Source organism: Saimiri boliviensis, chromosome 4 (genome assembly GCF_048565385.1).
Source record: "Saimiri boliviensis isolate mSaiBol1 chromosome 4, mSaiBol1.pri, whole genome shotgun sequence".
In the NCBI taxonomy this organism is placed as follows: domain Eukaryota; kingdom Metazoa; phylum Chordata; class Mammalia; order Primates; family Cebidae; genus Saimiri; species Saimiri boliviensis.
In genome coordinates, this window is record NC_133452.1 from 78,910,110 (window position 1) to 78,925,627 (window position 15,518).

At 43.2% G+C, this 15,518-nt stretch overlaps 1 protein-coding gene and 1 pseudogene across 2 annotated transcripts in view; one reads left to right on the forward strand and one right to left on the reverse strand.

Annotated features, from left to right (window-relative positions):
* Positions 1 to 15,518, forward strand: part of MDN1 (midasin AAA ATPase 1) — a 183,287-nt gene that overhangs the window by 12,461 nt on the left and 155,308 nt on the right. For both annotated transcript variants that reach the window (XM_074397695.1, XM_074397696.1), the window contains exons 2-3: positions 7,238 to 7,464; positions 14,978 to 15,202. In XM_074397695.1, coding sequence (XP_074253796.1) covers positions 7,238 to 7,464; positions 14,978 to 15,202 — 452 coding nt within the window. The remainder of the gene's footprint in view (positions 1 to 7,237; positions 7,465 to 14,977; positions 15,203 to 15,518) is intronic.
* Positions 11,576 to 11,860, reverse strand: LOC101049016 (mitochondrial import inner membrane translocase subunit TIM14 pseudogene; annotated as a pseudogene).

The following is a 15,518-nucleotide window of genomic DNA, read 5'->3' on the forward strand; positions in this document are numbered from 1 at the left end:
GCAGGGATTACAGGCATGAGCCATTGTGCCTGACCAAATTTCTGTGGGTTTTTTTTTTTTTTTTAAAGTACTTTGTTATGTTAGCCCTAGAAAACTAATACATGTAAGAAAAACATTCAGTCAGGAACTGCTTATCTTCCAAACTTAAAAACACCTTTTTTTTTTTTTTTTTTTTTTTAAATGAAACAGAGTCTCACTCTGTTGCTTAGGCTGGGGTTATAGTAGTATGATCATGGCTCACTGCAGCCTCTACCACCCAGGCTCGGGTGATTTTCCCCCACTCTAGCCTCTTGAGTAGTAAGGACTATAGGCACATACCACCAAGCCTGGCTATTTTTTTTAATTTATTTTGTTTTTTGAGAGGGAGTCTTGCTCTGGCACCCAGGTTGGAGTGCAGTGGCATGATCTTGGCTCACTGCAGCCTCTGCTACCTGGGTTCAAGCGATTGTCCTGCCCAAGCCTCCCAAGTAGCTGGGACTACAAACATGTGCCACTATGCCAGCTGATTTTTGTTATCTTTCAGTAGAGATGATGTTTCGCTGTGTTGGTCAGGCTGGTCTTGAACTCCTGACCTCAAGCAATCTGCTGGCCTTGGTCTCCCAAAGTGCTGGGATTACAGGTGTGAGCCACCATACCTAGCCAAGCCTGGCTAATTTTTGTATTTTTGGTAGAGATGGGGTCTCATCTTGCCCAGGCTGATCTCAAACTCCTGGGCTCAAGAGATCTGCCTGCATTGGCCTCCCAAAGTGCTGAAATTGCAAGTGTGAACCACTATGCTCAGACTTGTATATGTAGTCTTTTCTATGAATCTGAGAATATAGAAATAAATATTGGTTTAAATATATAGGAAGTTCAGTGCCGTAACATGAAAAAGTCAACTATAAGTACTTCTTTTGTTCATGAGAATAACTGGTACTGGATTAGCCCTGTTGCCAAAACAACTAGAAAAACAGGATAAAATACATATGAAAAACTTTCAAACATTGGATGAAAGGTAGCATAGGATTGGGATTCCTAAAAATGGGAAACAAGGTAAGCCTAGAATTATTTCAGCTAGGATCACTTACAGGACTGACTCACAGAGGAATAACGAAGTTCAGCAGTGGTCTTCCAACTGAGCTGAGAAGACAGAGCTCAGAGTGGGAGAGATGCTTAGGTAGTTGGAATATGCTGGGAAGAGTCTTGGAGTGGAGAGAACAGCTCTATAAATAGGGGGTCTGGTGAGTATGGCTGAATGTAAAGTTGCATTTTCTTTCTTTTTTTTTTTTTTTTTTTTGAGATGTAGTTTCACTCTTGTTACCCAGGCTGGAGTGCAATGGCGCGATCTCGGCTCACTGCAACCTCCACCTCCTGAGTTCAGGCAATTCTCCTGCTTCAGCCTCCTGAGTAGCTGGGACTACAGGCACACGCCACCATGCCCAGCTAATTTTTTGTATTTTTAGTAGAGACGGGGTTTCACCATATTGACCAGGATGGTCTTGATCTCTCGACCTCCTGATCTGCCCGCCTCGGCCTTCCAAAGTGCTGGGATTACAGGCTTGAGCCACCGCGCCCGGCATAAAGTTGCATTTTCTTAAGGAAAATTCGTGAGCTATGCAAAAAATAACTACTGAGTTTTTCTCTGTAGGAGATGTGCAACCTCTTACCAGTTGGAGTGGAAAGAACAAGTTGAATACTGACATAATTAGTGTGGAACCCAGAAGGGTCACACTCTAGGGCAGGCGTCCCCAAACTATGGCCCACGGGCCGTATGCGGCCCCCTGAGGCCATTTATCTGGCCCCCTGCCGCACTTCAGGAAGGGGCACCTCTTTCATTGGTGGTCAGTGAGAGGAGCACAGTATGTGGTGGCCCTCCGACGGTCGGAGGGACAGTGAACTGGCCCCCTGTGTAAAAAGTTTGGGGATGCCTGCTCTAGGGCCAAATCAGCCCTCAAAGCCTTTCTAGACCGATACTAACAAAATTTAAAAGAAAGCCTTGAAAGGATCAAGCTGACCTACACGGTGATTAATTGCCTATAGAACAGAGGAAGAGAGCAAAGTCTAGACACATATCTATGTGCCACCATGAGACCAGCCTGGGCAACATGGCAGAACCCCATCTCTACACAAAATACAAAAATTAGCCAGGCTTGGTTAGTTGCAGTGGCTCAGCATCCAATTAAAACGTTACTAGGTATAGGAAAAAGGAAAATGGTGGCTCATTACCAGGAGAAAGGAGTCACTATCACAGACCCCAGAATAATACAGATATTTAAATTAATAAACAAGGACTTAAAAGAGTGATTATATCATGATATGAATGTTCAAAAAACAAAATGGAAAAAAGTGATTGTAGGTTGGGCTGAGAGGAACGCTTGAGGCCAGGAATTTGTGATCAGTCTGAGCCTGGGCAACAAAGTGAGACCCCATCACTCTCAAAAATGTAAAAAAAAGTAATATGCCTAGGGATTTAAAAGGAAACATAAACATAATGAGAGAAATGTAAGCTGTGAAAAACCAAGTAAAACCAAAAAAATACAATCTTGACAATGAATATTTTACTGGATAGGCCTCATCAAAGATTAGACACTTCATAAGAAAAGAATATTGAATTAGAAGATACAGTAAGAGAAATTATCTAGGCTTAAACAGACACGGTGGGAAAAAGCCAGAATAAAAATCCTTCAGTGATCTGTTGGTCATTATCAACTAGTCTACTGTATATGTAATTAGAGTTACAGGAGGAGGGAGAGAAGAAAAACAGTAGAAATACAAAAAGATAATCACAACATTTCTAAAGTTGATGAAAAATAATTCAGAGATCCCAAAAACTCATAATCTTAAATCTACTAAACCGAAAACCATACCATGCTGTATCATAATTAAGTTGCTGGAAACAAGAAATAAATAACATCTTAAACATTCCAGAAGAGGCTGGGTACGGTGGCTCACGCCTATAATCCTAGCATTTTGGGAGGCTGAGGCAGGCGGACCACCACCTGAGGTCAGGAGTTCAAGACCAGCTTGGCCAACCTGGTGAAACCTCGTCTCTACTAAAAATACAAGAATCAGTTGGGCATAGTGGCATGTGCCTGTAGTCCCAGTTACTCGGGAGGCTGAAGCAGGAGAATCACTTGAACCTGGGAGGCAGAGGTGGTTACAGTGAGCCAAGATTGCACCATTGCACTCCAGCATGGGTGACGTCTCAAAAAAAAAAAAAAAAAAAAAGCCGAAAAAAGATTCGTTGCATGCAGAGGAGCAAAGATAAAAATGACTGCTTACTTCTTAACAGAAACAATACAATGAAACGTCTTTCAAAGGTTGAGAAAAACTGTAAACCCCCCTGGGCATGGTGGCACATGCCTGTAATGCCAGCACTTTGGAGGCTGAGGCAGGTGGATCTCCTAAGCCCAGGAGATTGATACCAGCCTGGGCAATGTGGTGAAACCCTGACTAGTTGTAAAAACACAAATATTAGCCGGGTATGTTGGTGCGTACCTATAGTTCCAGCTACTTGGGAGGCTGACGCGGGAGGATCACTTGAATCTGGGAAGTCAAGGCTGCAGTGAGTTGACGTTGAAACACTCCAGCCTGGTGACAGAGGGAAACCCTGCGTCAAAAAAAAAAAAAAAAGTAAGAAGCAAAACTGTTTGCTTAAGACAGAATTTTGTATGTAGAAAGTCTTAAGGAATCTTCAAAATAAAGAATTTTGCATACAGGATACAAGGTTAATGCATAAAAATGAATTTATTTTTATGTTTAAAATTGGGGAATGAAATTTATTTTTTATGTATTTTATTTTTAGAGATGGAGTCTCATTCTGTGGCCCAGGCTGTAGTGCACTGGGTATAATCATGGCTTACTACAGCCTCGAACTCCTAGGCCAAAGCGAGCCCCTCTCCTCACTCCTGCACACCATCACCAGCTAATTTTTTTTTTTTTTCCAAATATATTTTTTGAGATGGAGTCTTGTTCTGTTGCCCAGGCTGGAGTGCAGTGGCACAGTCTCTACTCACTGCAACCTCTGCCTCCTGGGTTCAAGCCATTCTCCTGCCTCAGCCTCCAAGTAGCTGGGATTACAGACACCCGCCGTGACACCTGGCTAATTTTTTGGATTTTTAGTAGAAACAGGGTTTCACTATGTTGGCCAGACTGGTCTCAAACTCCTGGCCTCAAGTGATCTGCCCTCCTCAACCTCTCAAAGTGCTGGGATTCTAGGCGTGAGCTACCGCTCCTAGCCACACCAGCTAATTATTTGTTTATATATATTTTTGAAGAGGTGGCATCTTGCTACATTGCTCATATTGGTCTCGAACTCCTGGTCTCAAGTGATCATCTCACGTTGGCATCCCAAACTACCACCAAGCCTGACCAGTTTTCTTTGGTATATTTCTTTTCCTCTACAGTGGAACTTCTTTTAATTAATTAATCAATTGTTTATCTATTTTTGAGACAGTCTCACTCTGTTGCCCAGGCTGGAGTGCAATGGCATGAACTCAGCTCACTGCAACCTCTACCTCCAGGGTTCAAGCAGTTTTCTTGCCTAAGCCTTCAAGTAGCTGGGATTACAGGCATGTACCACCATGCCCAGCTAATTTTTTTTTTTTTGTACTTTTAGTAGAGATGGGATTTCACCATGTTGGTCAGGCTGGTATCAAACACCTGACCTCGTGATCCACCCACTTCGACCTCCCAAAGTGCTGGGATTACAGATGTGAGCCACTGCGTCTGGCCTACTTATTTTATTCTTTAAAAATTGGGGCCACAGGCCGGGTATGGTGGCTCATGCCTGTAATCCCAATACTTTGGGAGGCCGAGGCGGGTGAATCACCTGAGGTCAGGAGTTCATGACCAGCCTGGCCAACATGGGGAAACCCCATCTTTTTTAAAAAAAAAAAAAGGCCGGGCGTGGTGGCTCAAGCCTGTAGTCCCAGCACTTTGGGAGGCTGAGGCGGGTGGATCACAAGGTCAAGAGATATAGACCATCCTGGTCAACAAGGTGAAACCCCATCTCTACTAAAAATACAAAAAATTAGCTGGGCATGGTGGCGCGTGCCTGTGATCCCAGCTAATCCGGAGGCTGAGACAGAAGAATTGCCTGAACCCAGGAGGCGGAGGTTGTGGTGAGCCGAGGGTAACAAGATCGAAACTCCGTCTCAAAAAAAAAAAAAAAAAAAATTGTGGCCACACCTGTAAGGGCAGTGACTCACACCTGTAATTGCAGCACTTTGGGAGGCTGAGGCGGGAGGATTGCTTGAGCTCAGGAGTTTGAGATCAGCCTGGGCAACATGGTGAGATCCACATTTCTACAAAATTAAAAAAATTAGCTGGGCATGGTGGCACACACCTGTAGTCCCAGCTGCTTAGGGGGCTCAGCAGGGAGGATTGCTTGAGCTTGGGAGGGTGAGGCTGCAGTGAGCTGTGATCGTACCACTGTACTTCAGTCTGGGCAACAGACCAAGACCTTGTCCCTCCTCAAAAAATGGGTATCTTTAGAGAGCTTGTTTATGGGGACATGCCCCAGTTAAAAATGTGAGGTTTTGCTCCTATGAATCATGACCAAATCTGTTAGATTTCTTTACCTCGATTTTTATGGAATCCTTCAGTCAGCCTGCTAAAAAGGACAGAAATACTGACAGAAATTGTTTCAAAGTAACATTTTTCCCTAATCAGTGCTTTGATCAGAATCAAATGTTTTCATGAGAGAATGCTCTATAATTTGGAAGACTTTGTAAGAGCTCAGGTGTAAGGTGACTTTCTGGGTAATAATTTTGGAAAAACTTGTTAAATTTTGCATATGACATTTAGATTGTGTTCAAGGTGCCCTTATATAGGTAACTAGGGTGAACCACCTCCTCCTTATTTTTTTTCTTTTGGAGACAGGGTCTTAACTGTTTGTCACCCAGGCTGGAGTAAAGTGGTAAAATCTCAGCTCACTGCAACTTCTACCTCCCAGGCTCAAGTGATCCTCCCACTTCAGCCTTCTGAGAAGTTGGGACTGCAGGTGTGTGCCACCAAACCTGGCTAATTTTTGTATTTTTTGTAGAGATGGGGTTTTGGCATGTTGCCCAGACTGGTCTTGAACTCCTGGGCTCAAGGGATCTGTCTGTTTTGGCCTTCCAAAGTGCTGGGATTATCAGCATGAACTACCACACTTGGCCTGGCATGAAACTTCTTAGGATAAACTCATAGCATTGGACTTGCAAGGTCAAAGGGCACGTTCCCCTTTTAAACCTGCTGTTACATGCTGGCAGAAAGGGTTGTGCACACTACCTGTATATTACTACTTGTATACACACTGGTAATATAGTGCCTTTTTTACGGTTACCAGTTTTCCTTTGTATGCTTACCTGCATTCTGAACCCAGGTACTAGAATTTTGTGTTCTATTTCATCTTCCATTTCAAAGTGTTGCTGTCTACTTTGGATCTGTTTTTTGTTTATATATTAGAGGCTGATACCTTAATCAGCGTGATAGGGATATCCTCATTCATTCCCAGGAATTAGTTTTTTACCTCTGTCCTTGCCTCAAGAGTGGGAAGTTTTATGTACTAACTGCAGAATTGCCATTTTTTTCTTCAAGAGTTAAAGGAGCTGGGGGAAAACTGGGGTTTTGGATTCCCTGGAGATTGTTGAAACCCCAGCACATAGATTATTTTTTGGAGAAGTTGTGTAGATTTTAAATGGAATTCATGTATTAGTCCCTGTACCTCAAACTCCAGTGGACTGAAACTTACTTGTAACAGCCTTTGTATTAAATTAACTCTAATCCTCCATTGCAAAAAAGTTTTCACAGTATTTTATAATAGAAACTCACTTATGAAGTCTGGAAATTGGACATTTTACTTCCAATCCAGGACTCTTTTCTGCTTTTCTACAACAGTGCAAGTGAATATTATTTACATAGATATTTTGTTTTGGGCCAGGTGTGATGACTCATGCCTGTAATCCCAGCATTTAGGGCCAAGGTGGGCAGATCACCTGTGGTCAGGAGTTGGAGACCAGCCTGGCCAACATGGTGAAACCCCATCTCTACCCAAAAAAAAAAAAAGAAAAGAAAAAAATACAAAAATTAGCACAGCATGGTGGCAGGCGCCTATAATCCCAGCTACTTGGGGGAGGCTGAGGCATGAGAATTGCTTAAACCTGGGAGGCGGAGGTTGCAGTGAGCCAAAATTGCGCCACTGTACTTCAGCCTGGGAGATGGAGTGAGACTATGTCTCAAATAAAAAAAGATTATTTTGTTTTGCCTTTCTCAGGTGTGGACACCTCAAGATCGCCAGTGTGTCCTGAGTACCTTAGCACAGTTGCTCTTGGATAAGGACTGTACTGTGCTGGTTGGTCGCCAGCTTCGCCCTCTCCTTTTGGATTTGCTGGAGAGGAATGCCGAAGCCATCAAAGCTGGAGGCCAAGTCAACCACGATCTGCACGAGCGGCTCTCTGTGTCGATGAGCAAACTTATCGGTAACCATCCTGATGTCCTCCCGTGAGTAACAGTTTTATTCACATTTCTCCTTGAGGTGATAGAACCTGCTGTCTCCTGGGAAGTAAGGGAATCTGAGTTGAGATGGGAAAAGGGAGATACAGAAAGGAGAGAGATAAATAGTATCGTTTTATAAAAAGAGTCACAGCAGAATCCATTTATCCAGCCCAGGTCAGTGAGCATTTACTAGGTTTCTCTTAAATCTTGGCCATCAGAACAGACCTGGAAAGACAGCCAAGATATGTCCCCAGTGCTGTCAAGGATTATATCATGTGGCAAGATATTCATAGACAGCAGAGTAAATGAGATTTAATTGAAGTGCTTATAGCATCCACCTCTAATGAAAAAGATTTTTTGCTTAGTAGAGCCACTGAAGGAGTGGGTTAGAAGAGCTATAGTGTCCCTTTCAACTTCTGTAAATCTGTCTGAATTAGTGTAGCAAGAACTGTGTTAGAGCTGGGTTCTAGTGTGACTTTAAAGTGATAGTAAAATATGGTTTGTGAGCAACAGTCTAAAGAGGCACCAAAACTGAGTGTTAGGGTTTTGTTTTTTTTTTTTGAGACAGGAATCTTGCGCTGTTGCCCAGGCTGGAGTGCAGTGGCTCGATCTCTGCTCACCATGACCTCCGCCTCCCAGGTTCAAGCGATTCTCCTGCCTTAGCTTCTAGGTAGCTGGGATTACAGGCGTGTACCACTGTGCCCGGCTAATTTTTGTATTTTTAGTAGACACAAGGTTTCACCATGTTTGCCAGGTGGTCTTGAACTCCTCACCTTGTGATCTGTCCACCTCCGCCTCCCAAATTGCTGGGATTACACGCGTGAGCCACCGTGCCCAGCCTAATTTTTGTATTTATTGTCGAGATGGGTCACCATGTTGTCTGGGTGGTCTTTAACCCCTGGCCTCAAGTGATCTGCTTGCCGTGGCCTCCCAACGTGCTGGGATTACAGGCGTTAGCTGTGTGCCTGGCCTAATATTTATATTTTTAGTGGAGACAGGGTTTCGCCATGTTGGCGAAGCTGGCCTCGAACTTTTGACCTCGGATGATCTGCCTGCTTTGGCCTCCCAAAGCGCTGGGATTACAGGCATGAGCCACTGCACCCAGTGATTATTTTCCCTTAATATTATGTCAGAATGTAACCTTATTTCTAAGTTTTACCTGTACTGACTTGACCAGAGCCTGCTGAGAATCATGTCTGTAGTACACAGAAGTATCCCAGACTAGTGAAGAAGAAATGGTTCCTTTTCCTCTGTGTTTTCAGAATGCTTCACTTCTAATACCAAACTTTTTACCTATATCTGTCAATTCTCTGACACTGGTTTGGTATCCTACAATTCAGTTCAATTCTGAGACTGTCTTCCTGGATTTAGTACAGACCCTATAGGTTAAGGATTCAGTCGCACAAGAGTATCCCTGCATTGCTCCTCTGCAACCCCCTCGATAGACACCAGTCTCTTCTAGCTTCTAACCAAAAGGCTCTAAATCTGAGGCTCCCTTGACTCCCCGTCTTCAGGTTTGAGTATTTGTTAGAATAGCTTATAGAACTCAGGAAAATAGTTTCTTTACCAGATGACAAGTGTATTAGAAAAGGATACAACTCAGGAAGAGCCAGTTGGAAGAGATGCACAGGACAGGACATGGGGGAGGGGGACAGTAAGCATCTGTGTCCTCCCCAGCTGCAGCACCCCCTCAGCACCTCTATTTATTTGTTCACCACCTTGAAAGCTCACAGAACCCCATTTTTTTTTTTTTAAGGTGGAGTCTCACTGTGTCACCCAGGCTAAAGTGCAGTAGTGCCGTCTTGGCTTACTGCAACCTTTGCCTCCCGGGTTCAAGCAATTCTTCTGCCTCAGCCTCCCAAGTAGCTGGGATTACAGGCACGTGCCACCACGCCTGGCTACTTTTTGTATTTTTAGTAAAGGTGGAGTTTCACCATGTTGGCAGGCTGGTCTCAAACTCCTGACCTTGTGATCCGCCCATCTTGGCCTCCCAAAGTGCTGGGATTACAGGCATGAGCCACTGTGTCCAGCCTGTTTTTTTTTTTTTTTTAAATGGATGTTTCATCAGGAAGACATGATTGATTATATCATTGACCATTGGAAATCATCTTAGCCATCATCCCCTCTCTCCTTCCTGAAGGTTGGGAGTTGGCCTGAAAGTTTCCAGTCCGTTCTCCTGGCAACTAACCAGTGTCCCCCTCCTTAAGGACTTTCCCATTGTCACCTCATTAACATAAAACTCAGGTGTGACTGAAAGGGGGTTGAATAACAAAAGAATAGCTCTTACCGCATCTGGAATTACAGTTCCTGGGGCTCTGTCCTGGAACCAGGTTGAAAACTAAACATATATTATCACAGATAAGCTCAAGTTTTTAACAAAATTAAAGTTTCATTAAAAGTGTACAAATATGTATACACTTTTTCCCCATTGTGGTAGGAAAACACTTAAAATTGATCACCTTTACTATTTCTTTTTTTTTTTTGAGACGAAGTTTTGCTTGTTGCCCAGGATGGAGTGCAGTGGTGTGATCTTGGTTCACTGCAACTTCTGCCTCCCAGGTTCAAGCGATTCTCTTGCTTCAGCCTCAGAAGTAGCTGGGATGACAGGTGTGCACCACCACGCCTGGCTAATTTTGTATTTTTAGTAGAGATGGGGGTTTTACCATGTTGGCCAGGCTGGTCTTGAACTCCTGACCTCAGGTGATCCACCGTCCTCGGTCTCCCAAAGTGCTGAGATGACAGGCGTGAGCCACCATGTCTGGCCCAACTTTACTGTTTATTTATTTATTTTAAACCCGGCCCTTTCCTTCCCAACTTTACTATTTCTAACTGTACAGTTTATTTGGATTGCATTTTAGATTAGTGTCTTGGTTTCAGGTTTTTTTTTTTTTTTTTTTTGAGATAGAGTCTTGCTCCGCCACCCAGGCTGGAGTGCAGTGGCACAATCTCGGCTCACTGCAACCTCCGCCTCCCCGGTTCAAGCGATTCTCCAGCCTCAGCCTCCCAAGCAGCTAGGACTGCAGGCACCAGCCACTCTACCACACCCAGCTAATGTTTTAAATTTTTAGTAGAGACAGGGTTTCACCATATTGGCCAGGCTGCTCCCGAACTCCTGACCTTGTGATCTGCCTGCCTTGGCCTCCCAAAGTGCTGGGATTACAGGCATGAGTCACTGCACCTGGCCTGGTTTCAGAGTTGCATCTGCTGTGAGTTTGTGCTGGGCATGGGGTGCCACATCAGTGCTGTCTGTCTTTTGATTGGTAAGAACTATAGTGGGTAGACACAGTCATAGCCTTTGTGAAGAACAGCAGATGGATTGCTGTGGTGGAGCATGCACTTCCTTTTCAAAGACATTACATGTGTAAGGTAACTGTACGTATGTGGCCAGTTACACTGCCATACAACAGAATGAGGGACCAAAATAGTTTTACATTTTAGTTGAAAACTGTGTCTAGAAATGCCTTAAAGGCAACATCTTATATTCGTTTTTAGACTTTTCTTCCTCTCCAAGAACTACTTTACTTATTCTGTCTCTGTCCCTGTGAGGAAAATAATGTCTTTGTAGTATAATACCTGTTTTTCCTTTTCTTCTTTTAATTCCAGAAGAAATAACATTCAATAGTACAGAATGATAGGAAGCTAAAGGTCCTCTCCACCCTGAAATTGTACCCTCCAAAGATAGCTGGTATTAATATTTTTGTATGTTTTCTCCCAAATGTCTTTTCTCACTCTTGTACATATTAGAGAATACACACAAATACATTAATATACCCATATTTAAAATATGGCTTTATTGAGATAGTTCATATATTATAAAAGTGTACAATTTAGTGGTTTTTAGTGTTTTCATCAATATATGCAGTCATCACTACAGTCAATTGTATTTACTTTTTGTTGATTTTTAGCATGTGCTAAATTATTTTCAAAAATTGTAACTCAGGCGTTTTGTTATAAAAACCTGGTACTCGTACATAAACTAACACAAATTTAAAATTCATATATTTGCTTCTCTTTTTTTTAAAGCCAGTCAAATTTAGCAGTTGGGGGTGGTATCCCAACTTCAGTGACGCTAATGTTAATAATTTCTGGTAACCCACTACCATCAGATCGGCCTACTTCACTTTTTAGCCTGACTTTCTGGTAAATCTTTAGCTTCTCTGTTTTTAGCTGCTGTGTAAGGAGATCCTCCTTTACTTGGATTGTTTAAGAGCATAATTCATCAATGAGCAACTCTTTCTTTCCCATTATTGGCAGTAGGGCTTACACCTAGTATTGATGCTGTTTTCCGTTTTGTCATTTTGAGTTCAAACCCACCTCTGTAATAGCCACCACTGAAGGCAGATTTTGGTAGACTTTGAAAAACTTGTTTTACTTGAGGCTCCATATGCTTCATGGCTTGCAAAACATAACAGCCTACAAATTCCATGGTAGCAAATCAGTCCAGCTGCTACTACTATACTGACCACCCCTCCAGCTGGGCTCCCTGCCTCCACCAGGAGCTTGGATCATCCCAGCCCAGAGGCTGCAGCCGGCAACCACATACCTTTATCAGAGAGCAACAAAGTCACTGACTGCAGGAACAAAACCCACTACAGTGCATTTTTTGAACATTTGTACACAATTTTTTAAGGTTTTTTTTTTTTTTTTTTTTTTTTTGAGACGGAGTCTCCTCTGTTACCAGTCTGGAGTACAGTGGCACCATCTGGCTCACTGCAACCTCTGCCTCCCGGGTTCAAGTGATTCTCCTGCCTCAGCCTCCGGAGTCGCTGGGGTTCCAGGTGCATGCCACTATGCCTGGCTAATTTTTGTATTTTTAGTAGAGATGGGGTTTCACCATGTTGGTTAGGATGGTCTCAATCTCTTGACCTGCCCACCTTAGACTCCCAAAGTCCTGGGATTATGGGCATGATCCAGTGTATCTGGCCTGAGCCACTGTGCCCACCCAGAAATTTTTGTAAAATTAAAAACAAACACCTAATGCATGCTAATTATTTTTATTTTTTAATACTTAATTTAGAGACATTTAAGGCTCAGCAAAATTGAGAGGAAGGTACAGAGATTTCCCATATACACACTGTACCCACACATGCATAGCCTCCCCCATTATCAGCATCTCCCATCAGAGTAGTGCCTTTGTTACAATTGATGAACCTACTCAAAGTCCACAGGTTACATTTACGTTCATTAGGATTAGTGTTAATTCTTTCAGTGTTTGGTAGAATTCTGTAGTGGGGTCATCTAGCTTTTCTCTAGTGCAGTCTATGCTTTTCTTTGGTGGGAGATTGTGGATTACTGACTAAATCTCCTTACTAGTTGGTTACTGGTCTGTACATATTTTCTGTTTATTTAAAACGTTTGAAGTTGCTTTTTTTTTTTTTTTTTTTTTTTTTTTGAGACAGAGTTTTGCTCTGGTCACCCAGGTTAGAGTGTAATGGCATAATCTTGGCTCACTGTAACCTCTGTCTTCTGGGCTCAAGTGATTCTCCTGCCTCAGCCTCTGGAGTAGCTGGGATTACAGGCATGCATACCACATCCGGCTAATTTTGTGTTTTAAGTAGAGACAGAGGTTCACCATGTTGGCCAGGCTGGTGTTGGACTCCTGACCTCAGGTGAACTGCCCACCTCAGCCTCCCAAAGTGCTGAGATTTCAGGTATGAGACACCATGCCTGGCCATGTTCAAAGCTTTAATAATATTTTTTATTTCCATGGCATTGGTTATATAATATGCCCTCTTTTTCTTTTGAGATGTAATCTCGCGCTGTTGCCCAGGCCTGAGTTCAGTGACCCAATCTCGGTTCACTGCAGTCGCTGCCACCTGGGTTCAAGCAGTTCTCCTGCCTCAGCCTCCTGAGTAGCTGGAATTACAGACATTTGCCACTATGCCCAGCTAATTTTGTATTTTTTTTTTTCTTTTTTTTTTTTTGAGACGGAGTTTCGCTCTGGTTACCCAGGCTGGAGTGCAATGGCGCGATCTCGGCTCACCGCAACCTCCGCCTCCTGGGTTCAAGCAATTCTCCTGCTTCAGCCTCCTGAGTAGCTGGGATTACAGGCACGCGCCACCATGCCCAGCTACTTTTTTGTGTTTTTAGTAGAGACGGGGTTTCACCATGTTGACCAGGATGGTCTCAATCTCTCGACCTCGTGATCCACCCGCCTCGGCCTCCCAAAGTGCTGGGATTACAGGCTTGAGCCACTGCGCCCAGCCCTCAATTTTGTATTTTTATTAGAGATGGGGTTGCACCATATTGGTTAGGCTGCTTAGAAGTTACTCTGTCATCTGGACTGGAATGCAGTGGCACCATCATAGCTCATTATAACCTTGAACTTGGCAAATGATCTTCCAGCTTCAGGCTCCTGAATAGGCTTCAGACTGCACCATACCCTGCTAATTTAAAAACAGCCTAACCAATATGGTGAAACTCGATCTCTAATAAAAACATAAAATTAGCTAGGCATAGTGGCAAATGCCTGTATGTAATCCCAGCTACTCAGGAGGCTGAGGCAGGAGAATTGCTTGAACCCAGGAGACAGAGATTACAGTGAACCAAGGTTGGGCTAATTAAGAAAAAATTTTTTGTAGGAATTAATGTTTCTATGTTGCCCAGACTTGTCCTCTTCATTCATTAAGGTATAACTTAAGCATCTCTTCTTGATTCTCCCCAGATTCAGTTAACTCGTGCGTGTGTGTGTGTGTGTGTGTGTATGTATGTATGTTTTTTACTGTTTCTAAAAGTGGGTGTCTTCCTTACTAGGCAGCAAACTCCTCAAGAAAAGTGGGCTCACGCCTGTAATCCCAGCACTATGGGAGGCCGAGGTGGGTTGGGAGGCCGAGGTGGGTGGATCACGAGGTCAAGAGATCGAGACCATCCTGGTCAACATGGTGAAACCCCATCTCTACTAAAAATACAAAAAATTAGCTGGGCATGGTGGTGCGTGCCTGTAATCCCAGCTACTCAGGAGGCTGAGGCAGGAGAATTGCCTGAACCCAGGAGGCGGAGGTTGCGGTGAGCTGAGATCGCGCCATTGCACTCCAGCCTGGGTAACAAGAGTGAAACTCTGTCTCAAAAAAAAAAACATAGTATCTGGCTCATAGTGAGAACTGAACAAATGTTTGTTGGAAATGAGTACCTTTTCAATTGTAAACACTTAATGATAAGTACCCCCTCCTTTTGTAGGTAATTACTTTAGGGTTTTTTATCCTCTTAGTCAGAATTATCTTATGTCATGGTCCTGGTTCCTGAAATTGAACAGGATAAAATTTTAGAACTAGCTAGATTTAGCAGCATTCATCTCCCTATGTTGTCAGACACTTGGGGAGTTCTGTTCTTTTGTTCTGTCAGAGTAGAGAGATGTGTTCTGTGATAGTCCCACCAATCAATGAAAATGTAGATACTCCTTGTTGAAGATAGCTGAAGTTGAAAATGCATTTAATACTCTGATAAACCGATTACAAAGATGAAAAATTGTTAAGTCCAAACATTGTTAAATTGGGGATGTCTGTATTCTTTGTTTTTGAAGGTTTGCCCTGAGGTATTTTAAGGACACATTCCCAGTCTTTCAAAGACTCTTCCTAGAGAGTTCAGATGCTAATCCAGTCCGCTATGGACGTAGGAGGATGAAGCTCCGGGACCTAATGGAAGCAGCCTACAAGTTTCTGCAGCAGGAGCAGTCTGTGTTCCGGGAGCTCTGGGACTGGAGTGTGTGTGTCCCTCTCCTCAGAAGCCATGACACCTTGGTTCGCTGGTACGTAGCTGCTAAACGTTTTTGTACTTCTAGAGTGGGGCTGGTACAGGGCATGTGTGGAGTTGTGTTTGTGAGGAGGGAAAGGAAACCATTTAAAATTTGTTATTTTTGTTCTTGTGGCTTTTGAGTTTTTATTTCCTTTCTTTAATCACATGTTATTGCAGAGGAAAATGAGATGATGTGAGTGAATCTTACCTTTTTCATGTTCCATTAAGTAAATTTATTATGCCTTATTTGTATTTTCTGTTCCTAAATGTGTTATGATAATTGAGATTTCCTTTTCTAGTGTTCAGTTGGCTAGTGAATTTTATTCTTT